Raw genomic sequence first — 20689 nt, forward strand, 5'->3', positions numbered from 1 at the left:
TACGAGGGGCGGTCACAATAAACTACACTATTCCCCCTACTTCTGCCCGTTAAACCACTGTTTGACACAGGTCCCCTCGCAAGCACCTGGAAAGGCTACAGAAAAGCTTGTCCCGAAGTGGAGTGAGTGTGAGCGCGCCCACGACGCCCAGGGAAGTGGGGGCGTTTGCGGTAGTTGTAAAAACAACTTTGGCCCCCCCAGAGTTTAGAGCTCGGCATCGCTGGCACCCTTCGCTGGTGATTAGGGGCGAGGAGGTTCTAGGGTGGGAACCTCCCAGGGTTCCCCGAGTCAAGTGAAACAGCTGGGTTAGACCACCCCAGGGTCCTGGCGGATTTGACATTTTGTGCCTAGGTCAATGCCTGGCGTCGTGGAAGGGCCCACGTTTCATCCCTTCCTTTAGGAGCCTTTTAATCTGTCCAGGCCCCTTTCAACGGAGAGGGCGGGTGTGGACAATATAGGCTGTAGCCTTGCCTGGAAAGGGAGGCCCCGTGTTTTGACTAGGAAGCCACCGTCACCTAGAAAATGGAGCCATCGTCCCTAGAAACTTCAATTCCCAGCAGCGCCTACACAGCATGTGCAGGAATGTGTCAGGTGCGGCAGCCTATCCCGCTTTGCCTCCGATTCCCGATGTGCTTCGCGCTGTTCTTACGCTTCTTTGACTTCTTACCCACCCAGTTTCCGGTTTGCCCGCGTGCTTCGTAGCGGCGGACTACAACTCCCAGCATGCAGAGAGGCTAGGTTGGTGGTTGAGCTTCCGTTCTGCGATTAGACTACGTTTCCCAGAAAGCCGAGGGACAGGGATGGGCGGGGCTCGGAGCCCATGTGCAGGAAGTAACGGGCCCAATATCCGCGGCGCGGGGGATAGAGAAGGTGAGGGCCGCGGGCCCGCGGGTTTGGGCGGCTCTGGGCTGGTCCGGGAGGCGGGTACGGGAACGGCCTTCCTTTCCCCCGCGGTGGCTCAGCGGTCTGGCCCCGGGTTGCCCTGCACCGGGAGCTTAGAGCGGGAGGGTGCTGCAGATTGCTGGGGCCTGGACTTCGTCCGCGCCTGGCGGGGCTGGTGGGGAAGCCTTTGGAGCCGGTCCGAGAGGCAGACACCACCACACTACCTTGCACGGCTCTTCCGGAGCCTGCCACGAAAGCCGCGCTGTGGAAGCGACACCAGCCTCTCCGGGGCTTGGAGGGACAGAAGGAAAAGATCTAGGGGGCTGGCTTGTGGGATTTCCAGAGCTTCAGATTTAGAAGGGCTGAGCTTCCTTCAGGAGTCAGGCAGGAGTCGTGGGCCTTTACACTGGCGCTGCTCCTGTGGAGCTTGTCACGCGGGGTCTCTGGTCCCACTCCCCGCACAAGAACGTAGGATATGGTGGGGCCAAAAAAGAACACCGGCAGAGCCATGGATGAGAGGTTCATACCACTATAGTCTCACTGGCAGCTGGGTTGGAGGTCCAGGAAGCAGGAGCCGCACGATCCCAATCTGCCTTCCGCTTCTCTGCCAACCGTCGGACCCCCTAGCGTAGCCACAACTCCCTTGCTAACTGCAATCCGCCTTTGCTAGCTCAGCCACGGCAGTTCTATCAGTGGCCAATGGCTCACTGCCTACAGCTGATGGCCATCCAGTACCCGAGCCAGCACCTTTCCACGTGCGGCTGAGAGCCTGGAAACTGCCCTCTGGGACTCTGTCCGCACAGAGCTGTATGAACTAGGACAAGTCACTTCAGCTCTCAGGGCCTTGGTTTCCTCATCTCCTGTCCACTTCCCTCCTAGGGAAGATCAAATACCAGTGACAGTGACGTCCCCAGCAGTACATCTACCACGTGGTAGTCTGAATGGGAACACTGGGGCCCTTACATTCAACCAGCATTAACTGGAAATAACATTAGGCCTTTTCCATATTGAGAAGTACAAAGAGGAAAAATGACACAGTGTCTCACTGTTCAGATAAGCCGGGGGGGGGGGGTTGTTTGTTTTTTAATGCACAGGGTTAAGACATGGAAACGTTATGGCAAGGAACAAGGTGGAAAGTAACTGTCCTCCCAAACAGTTCCTCTCCAAAACAAGTACTTTAGTTGTTTTCTGTTTCCTGCCCGTAAATATTTACGCCTGTGCCAGAATACATACTTTTTAAATGTACTCAAAAGGGATACTACTCAAATTATTCTGTCCCTTGCTTTGTTGAAATATTGTCACTTGAATGACACCAGCAACCCTGTAAAGTTTTCTGGCTGGTGAAACAAGCTCAGAAGTGGAGTTGCCGAGGGTCACGGAGTAAGAGATGGAGAGGCCGGCACTGGAACCCAGGTCATGACTCCCAGCCCAGAGCTCTAGGCCAGTACAGTGCGCTGTACTTGTGCTCTGAAAGGAGGCTTCCTTCTTAGCTGTCAATCAAGATTAATGGTACCTCCTTTCAGCTGTTGTCCTTAGCGTAAATGAGATGGTACAGGAAGCACTCAGCATGGCACCTCACAGGGAGGAGGTGCCCGTTAAATGGAAGCTCTTATTTTGTGCCCAGTTCTCTCACCACTCACCCACTGATCTAGTCCATCCCAAATTGGGAGGCCTAGTAGATATTTGGCTGAGGCGTTTGGGACCCAGTCAGCCTGAGTCTGGCTCTGGGGCTACCTTAGGGAGGTGTGGTCTTGCCCTGACAGGATGGGCACTGGCAGTGGTGCCGGAACCTTTCAGTCCCCGTTTTTGTCTCTGTTCCGTTTCACGGTGTAACTGCCTGCATCTGGGCCTCGTGCCAGTGTTTCAGCCCGTTACCTGTTTTCTTCCTATCCTGCTGGTGGTGCATTTATTTAATACTTGATTGAGTACCTGCTATGTGGCAGCTCTACTGGGACCTGCCGATTCAGGGCTCAGCTAGATACCTTGGTCCCTGTCCTCAAGGAAATCTTTGGACTTTGAAGTCAGTTACATGTGGGTTTGAAGGCTGATTCTCCCGCATAGCAGCTTTATAACCATGGGCAAATCACTTAACCTCTATTTCTCATCTGTAAAGTGAAGAAAGCACCTTGTCGAGATTCAGTGAGATGAGGGCCACTGAGCAGTGAAGTGCTTAAAAAAAACGTTTCTCCCTTTGCTTCTTTGCTCCCTTGTTTCTCTCCGTCTACCCAGAGCTGACCAGGAAGGTTTCTGGGTCTACCCCCGGCCAGGGGATTTCGCACAGCCTCCGGCCATGCGTCTCTCTGCCCTGCTGGCTTTGGCGTCCAAGGTCACGCTGCCCCCCCACTACCGCTACGGGATGAGCCGCCCAGGCAGCCTGGCAGACAAGAGGAAGAACCCTCCGGGGACCAGGCGGCGCCCAGTGGCTGTGGAGCCCATCTCTGATGAAGACTGGCATCTGTTCTGTGGGGACAGGGTGAGGACCTCAGGTGGGGTGAACTGGGGGGCTCCTGAACTGGGGGGCTCCTGGGCAGGACCCCCTCCCTGACGTTCCTGCCTTTCGCAGGTGGAAGTCCTGGAAGGCAAGGATGCCGGCAAGCAAGGCAAAGTCGTTCAAATTATCCGGCAACGAAACTGGGTGGTCGTGGAGGGACTGAACACTGTGAGTGAGGAGTGAGGAGGGGTTGCGGGAGGTCTGTGCCGTCAGGGAGGCAGGAGACTGGCGGAGGGGACGTGGCACGACAGCACCTTCTCTTCCACCGGGGCTGGGTGCTGAGCTGTGGCAGGTTAAGTCCCCGTCACACCGCATGGTTTCTGACATCCCCCCTTTTGGACAGCATTTCCGCTACATTCGCCAGACCAAGGATGACCGGGGAACCATGGTCCCTAGCGAAGCACCCCTGCTCCACAACCAGGTCAAACTTGTGGATCCTGTGGACAGGCAAGTACATGAGGCTCTGGCCAGGAGCCACCCTGAGTCCACAGGTGTCAACCACACTACGCCAGGGGAACGGCGGGTTGGATGCTCTGGAAACTGGGAGGGAGGGGCCGTCTCATGGGCATGAGCCAGTCAGCAACCCCAACACGGAGGTAGCAGAGAAACAAGATGGGGACCTCAGTGTTTTCAGCCATTGAATTTAGGTTGGAGGGCAGCAGGGAGACTGGCTCCCAGGCCGGGCTCACCTTTTCTATCCACTAGGAAACCCACTGAGGTGGAGTGGAGATTCAGTGAGGCAGGAGAGCGGGTCCGAGTCTCCACGAGATCAGGAAGAATTATCCCCAAACCCGAATTTCCCAGAGCTGACGGCATCATCCCTGAAACATGGATTGGTGAGGCTGGGTGAGGGGCAGGGAGGCAGGGGGGGGTAGTAAGATTGGGAGTGGGGGGTGTTAAGAATCCCTCCACCCCTCTTCTTTCCTCTGGCTCAACAGATGGCCCCAAAGACACGTCAGTGGAAGATGCTCTAGAAAGAACCTACGTACCCCGTCTGAAGACCCTGGAGGAGGAGGTCATGGAGGCGATGGGGATCCAGGAGCCTCGGAGACACAGGAAAGTCTACTGGTACTGAACCCGGGCGGAGCAGCCCCTCCCCACGCCACAGCCTTGAAGGCTGGCACCTCTTCTTCAGACATCAATAAAGAGCCCTGAGGCCTACTGGTGGCCTGGTGCTTGTTTCAGGGACTGGGGTGGGGGGGGGCATTGTGACCTGGTGTTATGACAGACGTGGGTGGAGTTACCGAGCCTTAGGGGGGACCTCCCCAGGGCAGGGCCTGCAGATTCCAGGGAGGAAACCGAGTGGGAGAGCTTCCCCCCAGGGGGGACCTGAGGAACAAGACACCGGCTGTCTTGGAGGGCAGGGGATGGGGACGTGAGCCCTCACTGTCACACCTCTGCAGGGTCTCAGTGGGGGGGGATACACATCTGCAGGCGCTTCTCTGTGCCTAATAGAAACAGAAGGAAAGACTGCACTTTTTTTTTAATAAATTAAAAATAAACTCTTACATGGCATTACCTAACACCTGTGGGGAGAGGAGGGAATGAAGCCGAGGTCTGTGGGGTCCCAGGGACGACGCAGGAGACTGGCTCTCGGGGCCCTTCCCAGCCTGCCTCAGCTGTCTTCAGTCTCCAGAACAGAGAAGGCCTGGCCCAGGGGCTGCTTGGTGGCCACCAGAACCAGGTTTCTGGGCGAGAGTTCGGGGCTGAAGATGGGCAGGAGCTCAGCATGGAAGCCTGGGAGGAGTCGGGCTGCTCAGAGGGGGAGAGGTACAGCCCCGAGCCCCACTTCTGGCCCAGCCTGCAGGCAGGCTTGGCCCCTCTCCCACACAGAGGCCCCAGGGGACCAGGAACATGGGAGGAGCTTCTCAATGCTGGGGGGCTCCCTTACAATGCACGCATCCCACTCCCGTCCCACTGGTGACTGAAGCAGGTGGCGTGACAATCGCCAGCCAGTGACGACCTGTGGGGCCTGGAGGAGGAGCCGGGGGCCGGGGCCCTGCTGCAGGTCACCCTCACCCTGCTCCTGGACGTAGAGCAGCCGGTCCAGCAGAATCAGTGTCTCCACCAGCGGCGCCAGCAGCAGAGCCAGGCCGAAGAAAGCCACCACCCGGTTCTCCTGGGCCTGCTGGGCTCCGAGGGCAGCCGCATCCAGGGGCAGCTGGGGATCCAGCCCCACGCGCTGCAGTCCGCGCCGCACGTACCTGTGGGTCGGCCGCATGCGTTCAGCTGGGTTTGGGGAACCTCCCCTCCCCCTCCTCAGTGGCCCTTCCTGCTGCCATTCCAGCATCACTTCATCTGCTGCCCTAATTTGCATTTTAAATGTTTCTCTGGCTGTGAGCTGTCTGTCCAACAGCAAATTGACCCACAAATGTATTTCAGCCAAGTCAGTCCAATCATTCAGCCGTATTCTTAACACTTAAAAATCTTGATAGTCTCCTGATAGAAGAGTGACAACTCCCCTTTAAAGGGACTTTGAGAAGCTGTGCCTGATTTTCTTTCTGACGCTAACCAGAAGCCCCGTCCCCGTCCCCCGCTCCAGGCTCACTGTTCAATCTTGACCTCGTGGGCCCTGGGGACCCCCTGCACGCCTGGCCGCCGCAGCTCAGGCCGGGCCACGCGGATGGCAGTCTCCAGTGCTGCTCGGTAGCAGTGGGTCCGGAGGCCGGGGGCCTCGTCCTGCAGCCTCTCAGCATACTCCTCCAGCGCGTGGCAGGCCCCCTCCCGCAGCCTGTAGGACAGCTGGGAGCCAGGCAGCGCAGCCACCCACTGACTCAGTGGGTAACCGCCAGGGTCACTCAACTTCATGTAGCAACAGCCCACCAAGGCCAGGGCCACCACCTCCGGGCAGGAGAAGTGCCTCAGCAAGGCCACGCTCAGGTCCCCGCAGGCGTGGAGGCCTGTCAGCAGCAGGCGGGCCCCACCCCGAGGCGAGTTCTCCAGTGGGAGCAGAAGCTCCTCACACAGGGCCGTGGGGTCTACCCACCGAATCACATGGTGTGGAGAGCAGCGAGGGCTGGCTTGCACCCCCTGTGGAAGCAGGAAAGGACAGGGCAGGTGGCAAGCCTGTTGGCTGTCCCCATGCCACCTCAGGCCGCAGGGTTTGTCCTATTCCCTCCCAGGGAGGCAGGTGGGAAAAAAGCTGGACCGTGAAGCGGGGCAGGAGATTAAACTCTGGGTCTATCGTTATTAACTGCAAGTTTTTTCATCTCTGAGTCCCAGTTTCCCCATTTACGAGTATAAAAGCTGATGACCACTCCACAGGTGGTTGTGAGAAGGACGTGGCGGTGTGGACAGCACTTGTAACTGGGGGGCCGTAGGAGCTGAAGAGGCTTTGGCGAGTGGGAGACTCGGGGAGAAGGGGAGCGGAAATAGGGACCACACCGGTTCACGCGTGGAAACGAGAGGGAATGTGGCCCCTGCAGCCCTGGCGGCCGGGAGGGCTGGCCTACCCGCGGGTTCCTCTTGTCCTCCTTCTCCAGGGTCTGCAGCAGCTCCCGGTCCAGGTGCTGGGCTCTCCCCACCAGTCTCTGATCCCCTTCAATGCTCTTCACCTTCAGCCCCAGCCCCAGGGACAGGAAGCGGGAGAGGTGGCCCTGGAGTCAATGCAGGGAGGGTAGACCGCGCTGCTAGGTGCTCTTCCCCACTGTCACCTTCTTGATCAGGGGCCTGGACACCTGGGTCCCGGGCTCCCAGAAGGTTTCAATTCTGCCTTTTACTTCCCCACTCCTGGCACCTGCGCCCCTGGGACTGGGGCCTGACAACCTGCCTCCCACCTGTTCTATCCCCAAGATTCAAACCACCAGAACGTTAGGGGTCTTTCTGGCTCACCTGGCCTGAGCCCACATCCACAACCTGGGTGCAGGCCGTGATGTCACTCAGCTTCTTCACCAACTGAAAGAGGAGGGAACAAAGGTCGCCTGGCTACTGGTTCTCATCCCCGGGGCCATCACCCGTAATGAGGGTGGGCAAGCTGCAGGTGGCAGAGGAAGAGGGGTAGAGGGAGGGTGCCGTGGAAGAGATGAGACAGGGAAAGCAAAACGGGGGTGCTGGCCCCAGGCTCGTGCTACTGTCCTTGCTCCTCTCAATCTCCCCACAGAACAAGGACAAGAGCCCCGCTGTGAAGCCACAAGCAGATAAGCATGTAAACACAAGAACAAGACAATAATCCAGACACAGCCACCAACCAACCCAGCAGAAGGATCCAAAAACTCCCCAAACCAGCCTCAGATGATTTTCGTACGCCTGCCAAGGAAAGGAACTTTCCAATGACCCAGACAGGCCTGTGATCCGGCAGGTGGTACGAGGTGCACACATCTCTGGAACCCACCCAGGCGCCCAGACACCACCCAAACGCAGCCATCTCACCTCTCCCAGCCTCCGGATCTCGTGCTGCTTCTTGGGCCTGACGTGTTTTCGGAATGGAGCTGTGAGTCGGGAGCTCTGGCTAGGGTTCTCCAGGAACTCGGAGGGGGTCTGAAACCCAGGCATCCGGGAAAAGGCCAGTGCACGGGCTGTGGACTTCAGGGCCAGCAGGGTGAGTGGCCACACCGACCTGTACCTGAGATAGCCCGGCCCAGGCCCCCAGTGAAGTCCCACTGCGTCCAAGTGCACAGCCCAGAAAGGCCCTGTGAGACTGAGCAGTGGCAGGCTTCAGGGTTCGATGCCGAGCCCCCCAGCACAGGGCCCCTTGCCCATACCTGACCACGTGCCCTTCCCGGGGCACCTCCAGTAGCAGGGTAGCCAGCTGCGGCGGCGTCAGTCCGTCCAGCGCTTCCTGCCATGAGCAGGGCAGCGTGCCCCACAGGTTGTCTGTGAAGAATTCCTGCAGACGGGAGGAACCATCAACAGGCTACACCTTTCCCACCCTCCCCCACCCACTCTCAACACAGGGCGACTGGCTGCAGCCAGCAGGACCCCCTCTTCTCTGAAGCCTGCTCTGGCTTCCCCCTCCCTCCTTGGAGCCCAGACTGCATTCTGGACACGCCTCTCCTTTCAGCTGGGTCCCACTTACTTATGTGTGTTTTCTCCACTCACCTGAACCTAAGGGCAGGGAGGGTGTCACCCCCAACCCCAGTGACTAACACGCAGTGTTAGTGTGTTACCATTTAGTAACCCACCATCACACGTGCCAGACCCATGAGATGCCTGAAAGTACTTTTATCATTCATTGGTTCAACACAAATTCTGGAGCTTGGATTAGGCATCACGCTTTCCCTATTCTAGACTCAGGGGCTACAATGAACCAGATGGACAAGAAAACTCTTGCTCTTGCACAATTTACATTTAAAAAAAAATTCAGGCAGCATCAAGTGCCAAACTAAGGGTGGAGAGGGAGCCGGTGAAAACTGCCACTTTGGAGAGAATAATGAGGGGACACTGTCTGAGGAGTGGACACACAATCTGAGACTTGAATGATGAACAGGAAACAGGCATGTGAAACAATTCAGGTAATAAATAGCAAATACTTATAAAGTACTTTAACATGCCAGGCACCGTGCCAAACATTCTACGTGGATTAACACATTTCACCCCCCCCCAATAATCCTATAAGGTATGTACCATGTTTATCCCCCATTTTACAGATGAGAAAACTAGCATACGAAAATCAAGTAAATTGCCCAAATCTATAAGCTAATAAGCAGAAAAGCTGAGGTTTGAAATCAACCTGACTCTAAACTCCTTGCTTTTAACCACTGGACTCCATTGCCTTTCTGTGGAGGAAAAGCATTCCCGGCAGAGCAGTAAGTGCAAAGGCCCAGGGGCCTGCCTCATTTGTGGCACATCAGGCCCGTGGAGGTGCGGTGTGGACAACGTGGGAGAGAATGAACAGGATGGGGTTCCAGAGGCAGGGGAGAACAGGCTCCCCCAGGGCTCCGTGAGTCAAGGCAAGGAGTTAGGATTTCATCAAAGCACCTAAAAGCAAGGCAGTGTCCTGAGCAGATTTACGTTTCGAAGACATCAGTCTGCATGCTTGTGAAGCACTGGGTGTGGAGGGGCTGAAGTCCACAAGGGGTCAGTTAGAAAGCCGCCTGGGGGAGCCATGTGGGTGGCGCGGCCCAGGGTGGCAGCAACGAAAGGGAGACCGGCGGGTGGATTCGGTCTCCCTCCTGGAGGTGGGGCCAACGGGACATCACGAGGAGCTGCGCCGAGGACGGCTTCTGGATGTGGGGGCCCCAACCCCGTGGACTGCTGGTGCCACCGCCACAGCACCTCACTGCTTGTTCACAACGAGCCTGCGGACAGGGGTCCGTTTCACAGCTCAGAAAACGGGGCGAGGCGGCATTTTCCTCTAGTGTCCGCGGTTAACACGGCGCGGGAGGCAGGGTTCTAGACCGAGTCTGTCTGACTCCAAACTTGCCACGCTCCTTGGCGTTTCCCAACCAGGGATTCATTCACAGCGGGACGCACACGGGGGCTCCGGGGACACCTCCCACGTTCCCGGGCGCGTCCAACGCAGCTGGGGCGCGCGTGGCTCCAACGTCCACGCCTTTTATTACTCTGGATTCCGAAAGGTTCGAAAAACACCCTACGTTCAAATATGTGGTGATGGAAGGAGAACTGACTCTGGGTGGGGACCACACGGTGGGATTTATAGACGATGTAACACAGAATCGTACACCTGAAACCTATGTAGCTTTACTAACAATTGTCACCCCAATAAATTTAATAAAAAAAACCAGAAAAAGACCCTACATGTTAGAAATGTGAACATTTGTGTCCTTTGTAAAAAAAAAAAAAAAAGGGGGGGGTCGCCGCCGTTTTAGCCCCTTCTCGTAAAGACCGACAACCTCGCGGGGGACAGGAGATCAGAAGCCACCTCTGCAGACCGTCCCCCCGTCGTGGGCACCCAGCCACGCACACACCCGGGAGCCCGCCCACAGCCCGTGGCCTCACGATGATGTAGGCGTCCAGGACGGGGCGGTAGAGCGACAGGACACGGGTGAGCTTCACCGCCAGCTGCCGCCTCTCCTCGTAAGAGAGGCCCCGGACGGAGACGCCCGGCATCCGGGTCCAGCCGGTGGCGCCGGGAGCGAGGACGCGGCGAGGAGGGCAGCTGTGCGGGCGCCACCGGAACAAGGCGCTCAGCGTGGGCCCCCAACGCCGTCTTCCGGGGGCTCCAGGCAGGAGTCGCAGCCCCGAGGCGCCCTCCTGACGTCACAGCTCGCGACGTCCCCAGCGTCGGAGACGCGCGGGGCGGGGCGCGGAGCAGTGACGCCACAGAGGCGCCAGGCCACGCCCCTTCCGCTGCTCTTCCTGTCCCTCCCGGAAGTGAGGCCGGGGCCCGGCGCACGGCCGTTCCCGTTGGGCGGTCGCCGGTCCGCACACCTTCCGAGTTGTAGCTCCACGGGGCTGGTGGGGCCGGGGAGCGCAGCCCGCCCCCGCCGCCGCCGCGCACGCACTCCGAGTCCCCGGCCTCGCTGCTGGAGGCGGGGGCGCTGCGGGTGCGGGAGCGGGAGCGCCGGCCGGCCGGGCCTCGGCGACGCGCGCCGACTTCCGTATCCGGTTCCGGGCGCTTCCGGCCTCAGCGGGCCCAGGTAGGAGGTAGGTGGTCGGCGGGGGTGGGCTCCGTGGTCCGCACCGTGCGCTCGCCGAGGTAGGCGCCCCCGGCCTCGGCCTCCCGCCCGCCGCTGCGTGGGGTCAGAGGTGGTCTCCGCGCGCGTCTGGACCTGGGTCAGGTGCACGTGGCCCCTCCACCTGCAGACGAGCGAACGGGGGCCCTGCGGGGTGTCGCTGTGTGCGGGGCCCGCGCCGGGCAGGCCGAGGTCGTGTGTGCCGTGCGCGTCGCGGTTCCGGGCGCCCCCCGGGCGGAAGGCGGAGCTCGTCTTCGCTGGCTTCCCAGACCCGGGGTTCGAGCCGCTCGGCCCCGCGGCGCCCTCGGCGTACAGACCTGGAGACGGGAGGTGACGTTCCTGAGACCGCGCGGCTGGTGGACGGGGGCTTCCTGGCGCAGACGGAGCTCCTCCGTCGTTTCACACCGCACGGCCAGCCCCTGCGGACGTCCGGGGGCCGCTCTGAGCCCTGCCGAGATGGCTCTCGCTGTTCGCGAGCCCGCGGGCCCCGTTGTCAGCTTCACTCTCTTCCCCAGGGCACGCCGCCGGCCCCCCCACGCTGGTGTGTGGGATTCAGCAGAGCATGAGTCGTCTGTCCTTGCCGCCGTAAGCCGCTCTTCCCCACTGCCGTCCCACCAGCCGCCGTCCTCATGTCTACCTTACTGCTCAATCTGGATTTTGGCGAACCTCCCCCCAAGAAGGCAGTAGAGGGGAACGCCAAGCACCAAAAATTTGTTAAGAAGCGGCGGTTCTTGGAACGGAGAGGCTTTCTCAACAAAAAGAACCAGCGCCCCGGCAAGGTGCCTAAGCCGCACTCAGAACCTCCAAGGAAAGGGGAGGGCCCTCGGGTGGATGGCACTTGGAAGGTCCCTCCCCTTGCAAAAAAAAAGAAGGCCGCTGCCTCCAGCAGTGGGTCAGAGCAGTTCCTGGACAGGAAAACGGTGCCTTGGCTGACCCCTGCCCCTTCGCAGAAGGCGGGTTCTCTTGTGGCTGCAGTCGATTTGCTGGGGGAGTTCCAGAGTGCCCTTCCCAAGACCAAGAGCCACCCAGCTCGCCCCCGGAAGAAGGGCCCCCAGAAGAATGCCGCCCAGAACTCCACCCAGGCGCATCCAGAGAGTACATGCTCTGGAGCGTCCCAGAAGGTGCCCACGAAGATGGTGGCGATTGACTGCGAGATGGTGGGCACAGGACCCAAGGGACATGTCAGTTCCTTGGCTCGCTGTAGCATCGTCAACTACAGCGGAGACGTGCTGTACGACGAGTACGTCCTTCCCCCCTGCCACGTCGTGGACTACCGCACCCGGTGGAGTGGTATCCGGAGGCAGCACCTGGTGAACGCCACCCCCTTCAAGGTCGCTCGGAGCCAGGTGAGAGGCGCGCAGGGGTGGGGCGGGGTCCACGGCGCTTTCAGCCAAGGCTGTCGCCCTGGGAAGGCGCCAAGCATTGTGGAGGGAGCAAAGGAGGCAGTGCACTATCAGGTGAGGAAGAGGGCTTCCTGTTGGAACAGGCAAGGAGTGGGGAAAGTCTGGAAAGTGCCAACTAGCTGATGGAACCAGCCTCGTTGGCTAAGACTTGTTTTAGGTCCCAAGTGGGATACTAATCTGGGGAAGTGAGAATCTGTAGGGAAGTGACAGGCAGCGAGGGACAGAGCAGCGGGCATCCGCGCCAGAAAAGAGGGTTCAGCGTGGGAACGGTTTGTACAGTTGGAGCCTAGGATTGAGAACAGGTAGAAAGGGCTTCTCCACCCAGAAGTAGCCTGTGGCGGTGTGGACAGTTGCTGTGGAAGCAGGCAGGATGTGGACAGAAGAAGCTGGGCATTGTCTGTATAAGTGGGACATGTCGCCGGCAGTGGTGGGGATAAAAGACATAGGGCTGGTATGGCGAGCTGACCTACTCCTGTGCCCTGTGCGCGATCCTGGGAGCACAGCCAATGAACGGCAGAAAAGGAGAGGTGAAGGGAGTGAAGGCAGGTGGCGGGTTGGTCCTGGGACGCCTCCAGAGGGCGCCCGTGGCCTATGTCTTGTAATGTCAGCTCCACACTCTTCACCTTCTCTAGACACTGTTGCAATCATTCTTTATATGCCAGAACAGTCCGATGGAGGTTCATCAGAGGTGAAAATTCAGAAAGAACTTGGAAGGAAGAGTGGGAGAATGCCCTATCACCAGGGGCACAGCCGGCAGAGGCGTGGTGGGCAGGAGATGGGCGGGTCTGCTCAGCTCTCACAGGGGTTTGTGCTGGGGGACAGTAAAGGGCAGGTGACGTCGGCCGCTGAATACCTGCTTGGTGCACTGCACGTGGTTTTCGCTTGACGCACTGCCCCAGTGCCCACAGGGTGTGGGACCAAGCCATCCAGGTGAGTGTGGCCCCTTCCCAGGGTCCCCCGGGAGGCCCTGCCCTGATTATCCACGATTGTGGCCTCACGGTGCAGGGCGTATCCTTTGGATGTCCTCACTGGTGGGGTGTCCTCATGCTCTGAGATGCCGAAATGGTGAGAGGTTACTTGGTTCACATGTACTGTAAGGAAGGTTCCTGGCCAGCTGGTAGGTACCCTCTGGTTATGAGCAGGAGGAGCTAGAAAGCCGCAGGACTGACTGTTAAAGCAGCGCACGCGTGGGTCCCCTGACCAGCTCCCTGTGCGGCTTTAGTCGATAAGTGCTTCTTAATCTTTTGTGGCCTTTTGAGAGTCTGACGAAAGCCGAAAAAGAAAAAGAACAATCCGTATCTGTTTGCATAAAATTGGGGGCTTGCATCAGCACCCTGGAGCCCACCGTGACTCCATCTGTCCCAGCTTTGTCCCTAGGGCCACATAATGATAATGGTTAAAGGACTTCACGTAGCCAGCCGGAATGGCACTGGGTAGTCACATGAACATCTCACACGGGAGCGTGACTTGGGACTGGGGGTAAATTAAGCCGTCATTCGGGTGGAAATTAATGAGAGGTGAGGAAGGAACCACTGCGACGTAAGTCCAAACAGGGTTACACTGTGAAGTCTGCTTTCACCTCAAGTGGAGATGGAGTTCAGGGGGAAGAAAGCCGGTTGGGGGGCATTTCAAGGACGCGGCGGGCGGGCTCTCGGAGAGCCTGGGAGGACCTGGGCCGCGGGGCTCTACATCCGAGCCCTGCTCCCCCCTCTTGCACTGGTTTCAGATCCTGAAGATTCTCACAGGAAAGATCGTGGTGGGGCACGCTGTCCACAACGACTTCAAGGCCCTCCAGTACGTCCACCCCAAGGCCCTCACTCGCGACACATCCCACATCCCCCCCCTCAACCGCAAGGCCGACTGCCCGGAGAATGCCACCATGTCTCTGAAGCATCTCACCAAGAAGCTGCTGAACCGGGACATCCAGGTAGCGTGTCCGCAAATGCTGCCAGGCCGCTGCTTGCAGTGGAACCATGCTTGCTGCCTCTCGGGACTCTGGCCCCAGTGTTCCTTCGGTTGTAGAGAGATCCAGGCGGGCTGCTCTTACGGAAGCACGTTGGTCTGAGGGCCCGGTAGCTTCTGTGCACAGGGGAGCAGTCGTGTCCTCTGCCTGCCAGTGTCTGGAACACCTGGAGGGAGAAGAGCCCTGGCGGGTGTAGCAGCCCGAGCAGAGGAGAAAGGGCGGCGGTGCTGGTGTGGGGCCCCACCGTGGGTGCAGGAATCTTGTGTGTATTTCACACGGTGGCGTTCGAGGAAGGGGTGGGCTGCCTGATAAGGGGGTGACACGTGTCGTACGTAGAGTTAAGGAACTGGGGAAGACGGGGACTCAGAAGGCCCGGCTGTGCTCCAGACGTTGTCCTGCAGAATGTGGGCAGAGCAGACAGCAGTCAGGACGTGCAGCACTTGAGCCCTGGAGATCAGAGGCGCCGTAGACCTGCCTTCAGCCCCCTGACTGCAGGAGCAGCAGCACGGGGTCCGGGCAGCCGCGCAGAAGGGAGAACACGCGCTCTTAGCTTCATGCTCTTCTCTTCCTGCCCCGTCCAGGTCGGGAAGAGTGGACATTCCTCCGTAGAGGACGCCCAGGCCACCATGGAACTGTACAAGTTGGTTGAAGTCGAGTGGGAAGAACACCTGGCCCAGAACCCCCCAAAAGACTAGCAGCAGTGGGGTACCGGTGATGGGCAGGAGCCGCTGGCACAGCAGGAGTAGCTGTGGGCCGTGGGCGGCCCACCAGCTCCGCACCTCTGCAGCTAGCCTTGCTGGGACAGAGGCACCACCCATGCTAATACCCACTGAAACGGCACCTTGGGAGTTGTGTCCTGTGTCGGGTTAAGTGTCCCTATCCACACCCACCCTGTACTGTTTACCTCGGAAATGGTGCTAGCCACGGGGCATGCTGGGAAATGTAGTCCCCCAGCGGCCTTACCACTAGGGTGGCTCCATGTCCCCTCTACGCCTTCTGTTCTTGAGTGATTAAGAGCACGCTCTTTCACGCTCGCAAGGACCCTGTTGGGATGATAAGCCGTGTGGTCATACTACGTACCTCAGAGTCTCATGCAGCCTGGGTCATGGCACCCCATTCTTGCCACCCCGACTCCCAGAGGAAGCACCCTGCTGAGGGGTAGCTCTTGGGGTTAGAGTGTGTGACGTGGAAGTCAACTTTTCTGACTGAGCAAAGCCATCTCCTACAGCAGTCGAGGATTTATTTAACTTAGGTCCTGCTTGGTAGGTTAAAAACGAAGTTAAAGTGTTTTAATGGTTTCTAGTCGACTTTGCTAAAGCAAGCCTCTAAAAATTCAGATTACTCCCTTGAAAACTTTTTATAATGGAGAAACAGTTGTGTGGGGTTTTCCTTTTGCGTTCACGTTGAATCGCTTTGTCACAAGGTCTTGTAGACTGTCCTGCAAGGGCTTGCAGACACTCGGGTGGCACTAACGGCCCTTGTTCGCTGGAAGTCATCAGGCAGCTCGTGCTCTGGTGCCTTGTCCCCATCGCTACGACAAATCGAGGGCCACACAAGCAGCTTCACGGGTAGGGTCTGTGACCAGAGTGACTTGAGTGGGCGTGGGGGCAGGCACAGCATGCTCGGTGACACTGGCCTGGCGGCTCCCACTGCCCTTCCTCCGTGGTACACACGCTCCTGGGTCTCGGGCGGGTGAGTCACAGGCCTGACCTTGTCGGGCGTCCTTGTCGGGCATCCCCGTCGGCGTCCTGTCTTGCGAGAAGGCAGACTAGACACGGGGACTGCTGCCCCTTGAGTGGCCGGTTGGCTGCAGGGCCTAGAGTCGCCATCGTGGCTGCCTGAACAGGGGACTTCTGCAGCCAATGGACTCACGGCCGCAGTCGTGGCCTGCGCTGCAGGACCTGCGCGCACAGACAGCTGCTGGGCTCTGACAAGTTGGTTCCTGCAGAGCCAACAGGAAACGTCCAGGACACTTCACAAAGACGTGCCAGGTGCCCTTACACACCTCTAGGTGGGAAGAATCTAGAAAGTCCACACCCAAAATGACACATAAAAGTGAGTCTTGATTACATTGTGATCAGCGAGCTGGAACTTTGCATTCGAGTTCAGTTTTCAGGGTACCTGTTGCTGAAACAACCTGGCTTTGTGGGTCCTGGTGAAGTAGCACCTGCGTTTTATGCTCCATCCCTCCCCCACCCCATGTTCTGAACAGCCCCTGGTCTCTGCCCAGTGTTTGAAAGAGCTCACTTGACTCACCAGGAAGAATGTGGGGACCGGAAGACCTTGCAGTCATTCTCTCCGTGTTTTCTCTCACCACACTTGCTGGCAGAGCCCAGCTCATCCTGCAGGGTGCCTGGGATCCCTCATCCTTGAGTCCCATTCCTTCTCCACGCTTCTGTCCCCACGGTCCTGGCTTCATCGATGGACCAGCCCCATTGCAGACGGCTGTCCGCATTCCTGTCAGCAAGTCCTGCTTTAAATCCAAGAGCCTTCAGAGCAGAGCACATGCTGCAACAAAGCACAAACTGTCCTCAACATTCTCGTCATGCATAATGACGTCTGACGCTGAGGCCCCTACTGCACACGAGTGTGGGAACTGTTCACCTAACACTTGGTGGTCTAATGTGTCCTTACTCAAGGTCCTTAAAGGGGGGGGGAGTGTGTTCTGAGATTTCAGGTGGCAGTGCTGCCCCTCTCCTCCCTCAGGAAGTACTGACCTAGTGGTCTCCAAGGGGGAATCGTTTAATTCCCAGTGTGACGTGAGGACACTGACCATAGGAACCATCGACAGGACTGGATGACCTCGCCCCAAGGCACTCTAGCCCAGCCCAAGTCCAAGTTTAGCGAGACAGGCTCGTACACTACGCCAGGCTCACCCATGTATGCTTGTCTTGGTCACAAAGGGCTTATGTACCCCAGGCAGCAGGAGAGGAACAGCAAGCTGCCTCGACACTAGGTTTTAAGTTTGGTTTTGCCACATAGGCATTGGTGACATGAAGTCACTGCTGCTTGGGGCCTCGGTGTTTCTGGCATCAAGGGCCTGGATTCTTCTCTAACCTTGATGTTGCACTGGTGCTGGCAGTCAGCCCTGCCCCGTCTGCCCATCTGAGACCTCTGCTCCCCACCACTGCCCTACTCTGCTCTTAACACCCCAGCGCATCTGGGGACACAGGTCCTTCCTGTCCGTCATGAAGCACCCTCTGTGCCAGGCACTCGGGTAATGGCATGTTCTTTGCCCCCTAGTTGCTTACAGCAACCTGGAGAAGAGAAACCAGTGAACCAATGCCAGGGCACTGGCTGTCCAGTCCCTGGGATTTAAAGCAGGAGTGATGTGATCAGGTGTGTGTATCAGGAAGATGGTTCTGGCAGCCAGATGGAAAGCGGGATGCAGAAGGGCCTGGGGAGAGTTCTGTTTGAATAGTTTGGATGAGCCATGACACAGGCCTGGAGAAATGAAGTGGGAAGAGGCATCTGAACGCTGAGGTGGCATCAGCAAGACTAGAGGTCAGGGCAAGAGGGCTAACGGTGGGCTTGGAATTACAGTGGACAGCAGTGGTGCCATTTGGCAGGACAATACGGTGGGCAGAAGAGTGGGTCTCTGAGGAAGGTGACGTGGGTGTGGATTGGGCTGGCTGAGCTGCCTGGAGAAAGCCAAATGGAGATGCCCAACCGGCAGTCGGAGACACCAGACTGGAGCTTAGAGTGAGAGCTGAGGCTGGAAACGAAGCCTGAGAGACAATGGCACAGCAGTGGGATGAGGCTTTCATACATATAAAGAGAAGGTCAAGACCAGTATTGGGAAATACACCCCCTTACAAGCTGCAGGAGGAAGAGGACGACCTGGGAGACTTTCGAGAAGGGCAGAGATTGTGTCAAACACCATGGAGAGGGCAAAGAGAAGGGTCTGTTGGTTGTAGCCCTTTGGTGCCCTGCATCTGAGCAATGTCTGGGTGGGGGTGGGGACGGTGGCAGAAGCTCAGTGGGGGTTGGAGGTGAAGGAGAGAAGGGGGTGCCCACTGCTCGCTCTTGGCTCTGAAGAGACGTGGACGAGGGTCGCTGTAGGAGCGAGAAGCCTAAGTGCTGACAGGCAGCCAGGAGAGCGCATGGCTGAGGAGGGGCAGGTTACAGCGGGTCCAGAAAGCGTAGGGGGAGGGATCCCAGGCTTAGCCTTGGCCAACAGTAGGCACCCCTGGTTCTCTGGGACAGAAAGGACAGGAAAGGACGGCAGCCGGCGCTGCTCCTCGGTGGCAGTGGAATTGTGACCTTGATTGTTCCTTAAATTGGAGGCAGTCATTTGCTGAGTTTGAGGGGGCAGAAACTTGGAAAGAATAAAGAGTTTGGGGCCCCTGAGAAGATGGGAGAGTGAGCTCACAGAGAACCCAGGGAACGCCCTCTGCAACAGCGGAGTTCCTGATTGAGGCCAGAACCTGAATCTGCAGGGGCACTGCAGACTGCTCACCATGTTTTCCCTGGAATCATTTGGCAGCCCAAATACAGAATGGTTGGGGCTGCGCCGGCTGTGGTCCCCAGGGAACATCCGATCGGCTCAGAGCTGAAGGGTGGGGACCAGTTCCTGAGAGGCTAAGCTGTTGAGTGACATGTGGGGAGGCCCGCAGGTGGCCACAGGATGAGAAAGAGGAAGATCAGAGCCTGGGTTAGCCGCACAGGGGCATGAGCAGATTTAATAAGCACATGGCCTGAACCTTAAAGGGTTGGGGGCCGGGGATTTCTGAGCGTGGCTGAGGCATCACTGAGAAGCATGGACAGCTCAGCCCTCCCAGCCAGCGGTCTCCGCATCGGCCAGGGCTGTGTCCCTCTCGCTTTCAGACCTGACCTTTGTCCGAGCACCTCTTTCATGCACCTAGGAAGGACAGCTAACTAAATGATCAGATCACAAACAAGTACTCACGAAGATACCCCGAGTATTTCTTCCAAGCTCAATCACTAGTTTTGGCTGAAGTCCTTCACTGACACTTCATCTGTTCAAGAAATATTTATGGAGCCCCAACCACTCACCAGACACCGTTGTAGGCCAGCAAAGTCTCCAGGGACTCCCTTCCTTTGGGGGCTGATAAGTGACATGAAGAAAAGTAAGGGGATGAGGGAATGACGTATGTACCTAAGATTTTAGATGGCTGTTCAAGGAAGGCTTCTCTGAGGAGGTGACGGTTGAGCAGAGACCTGAAAGAAGTGAAGACGAGAGTCATATGACAATCTGGGGGAGAACATTCCAGAGAAAGTGATAGGTGCAAAGGCCCTGAGGCAGAAGTGTGCTTGGTGTATTCCGGAAGCAGCAAGGGGGCCAGTATAGCTGGAGCAGAGTAAGTGGGGTGAGGGGAGCTGCAGTAGGGGTCAGAGAGCGGGGGAGAGCTTGGCGTGTAACAGCGATGACAGCCGCAGGGCCGATTGCAAGGCCTTGGGCTTCATAGGAAGCATGGAGCAGCGATCTGGGCAGAGCACTGGTAGGAACTGACTTCCAGTTGGAGGGACTCCCGTGGCTGCTGTGAGGGCAGAGAATGGGGACAGAAGTCATGCTGTCTCTTGCTGTGACCTAGGCAAGGGACAGGAGCCGAGGCAGTGGACATGGTAAGTGGCCCAGCTGGGGACATACACAGATGATCTTTAATGGGTTAATCCCTGGACAAATGTTTAAGTCAAGGCCCATATCTTTGGCCTTTCAACTCCCACCCGAGTGCCTGTACACACAGGCCCCCCAAAGAGTGTTCAGGGAGTACATATGCCCTCAAAAGTGGGGGACCCATGTGTGCTGCAGACTGGGCAAACAGGTAGCATGGTCTTTCTCAGGCAGAGATGACGTGGATAAGTGACATGTAGTGGCACTTGGAGGGCAGGGCTCATGGTGAGCCAGGTCTTCCCCCGCCCTACCCTGCCCCCTCTGCCCTCCCGTCCTGCTTGTACTGACTTACTGTTCTTGTTTCTTTCTTCCTTTTAATGCCTTCGGCTTCTAGCCTTAGTTAGCGGCACCATGCTTTCTTTGAAAGGGTCTACAGAACGCATAGGAGTTGGAGAGGGGCGTGGGGGAGAGGCGGACTGAAAACGTGTTTTTAAGAATTTGGGGTGGACAGGCAAGCACACCTTAATCCCCTTCCAGGCCCAACCAGATTCCACTGTGAAGTGTTAAAAGCAAAGCTTTGGAAGCCGAGGGACCCGAGCAGCAGAGGCGAGCTCTGGCAGTGAGGGCTGCGAGGCTCTCAGGCCCCAGGCCCTGCGCCCAGCCCTCACCTGTCCCGAGCTCCGCAGCACCAGGACTCAACTTGACTGGCATCTCCTGGCTACAGGTAGCCTCCGCGAAGGCCAGGCCCTTCACTCCCTTCCACTCTGTGGAATCCTGTTTGGTCGCTTCTTTGGAAAGATT

The 20689-nt window shown here is 58.0% G+C and overlaps 3 protein-coding genes and 1 long non-coding RNA gene across 6 annotated transcripts; 2 read left to right on the plus strand and 2 right to left on the minus strand.

Moving 5' to 3' along the window:
• The first annotated feature begins 791 nt into the window (after positions 1-791).
• On the plus strand, positions 792-4534 carry MRPL24 (mitochondrial ribosomal protein L24). Its single transcript, XM_081025479.1, has 6 exons — positions 792-870; positions 3112-3355; positions 3446-3541; positions 3717-3820; positions 4079-4209; positions 4312-4534. Exons 2-6 carry the CDS (start codon positions 3173-3175, stop codon positions 4446-4448), a joined length of 651 nt encoding a protein of 216 aa, XP_080881605.1. The 5' UTR covers positions 792-870; positions 3112-3172; the 3' UTR covers positions 4449-4534.
• Positions 4535-4839: 305 nt separating this feature from the next.
• Positions 4840-10659, minus strand: METTL25B (methyltransferase like 25B). The gene is made up of 8 exons (XM_081025475.1): positions 10271-10659; positions 8074-8198; positions 7742-7934; positions 7205-7267; positions 6826-6969; positions 5922-6403; positions 5393-5577; positions 4840-5110 (listed from the first exon to the last, which is right to left on the minus strand). Exons 1-8 carry the CDS (start codon positions 10379-10381, stop codon positions 4989-4991), a joined length of 1425 nt encoding a protein of 474 aa, XP_080881601.1. The 5' UTR covers positions 10382-10659; the 3' UTR covers positions 4840-4988.
• On the plus strand, positions 10642-16402 carry ISG20L2 (interferon stimulated exonuclease gene 20 like 2). Of its 3 annotated transcripts, XM_081025478.1 has the most exons (5): positions 10781-10918; positions 11463-11726; positions 11898-12293; positions 14077-14277; positions 14895-16389. In XM_081025478.1, the coding sequence occupies exons 2-5, from the start codon at positions 11577-11579 to the stop codon at positions 15006-15008; spliced, it is 861 nt and encodes a 286-aa protein (XP_080881604.1). In that variant the 5' UTR covers positions 10781-10918; positions 11463-11576; the 3' UTR covers positions 15009-16389. The 3 variants fall into 3 exon arrangements, with proteins under 3 accessions (XP_080881602.1, XP_080881603.1, XP_080881604.1); XM_081025476.1 differs by having other exon boundaries at positions 10642-10918; positions 11463-12293; positions 14895-16402; XM_081025477.1 differs by having other exon boundaries at positions 10656-10911; positions 11463-12293.
• Positions 16403-16715: 313 nt separating this feature from the next.
• On the minus strand, positions 16716-20689 carry LOC308487374. Its single transcript, XR_013991690.1, has 3 exons — positions 20557-20689; positions 19433-19494; positions 16716-16821 (listed from the first exon to the last, which is right to left on the minus strand). It is a non-coding gene; the product is annotated as an uncharacterized lncRNA (long non-coding RNA).

The sequence above is a fragment of the Rhinolophus hipposideros genome (assembly GCF_964194185.1).
Source record: "Rhinolophus hipposideros genome assembly, chromosome: 19".
NCBI lineage: Eukaryota > Metazoa > Chordata > Mammalia > Chiroptera > Rhinolophidae > Rhinolophus > Rhinolophus hipposideros.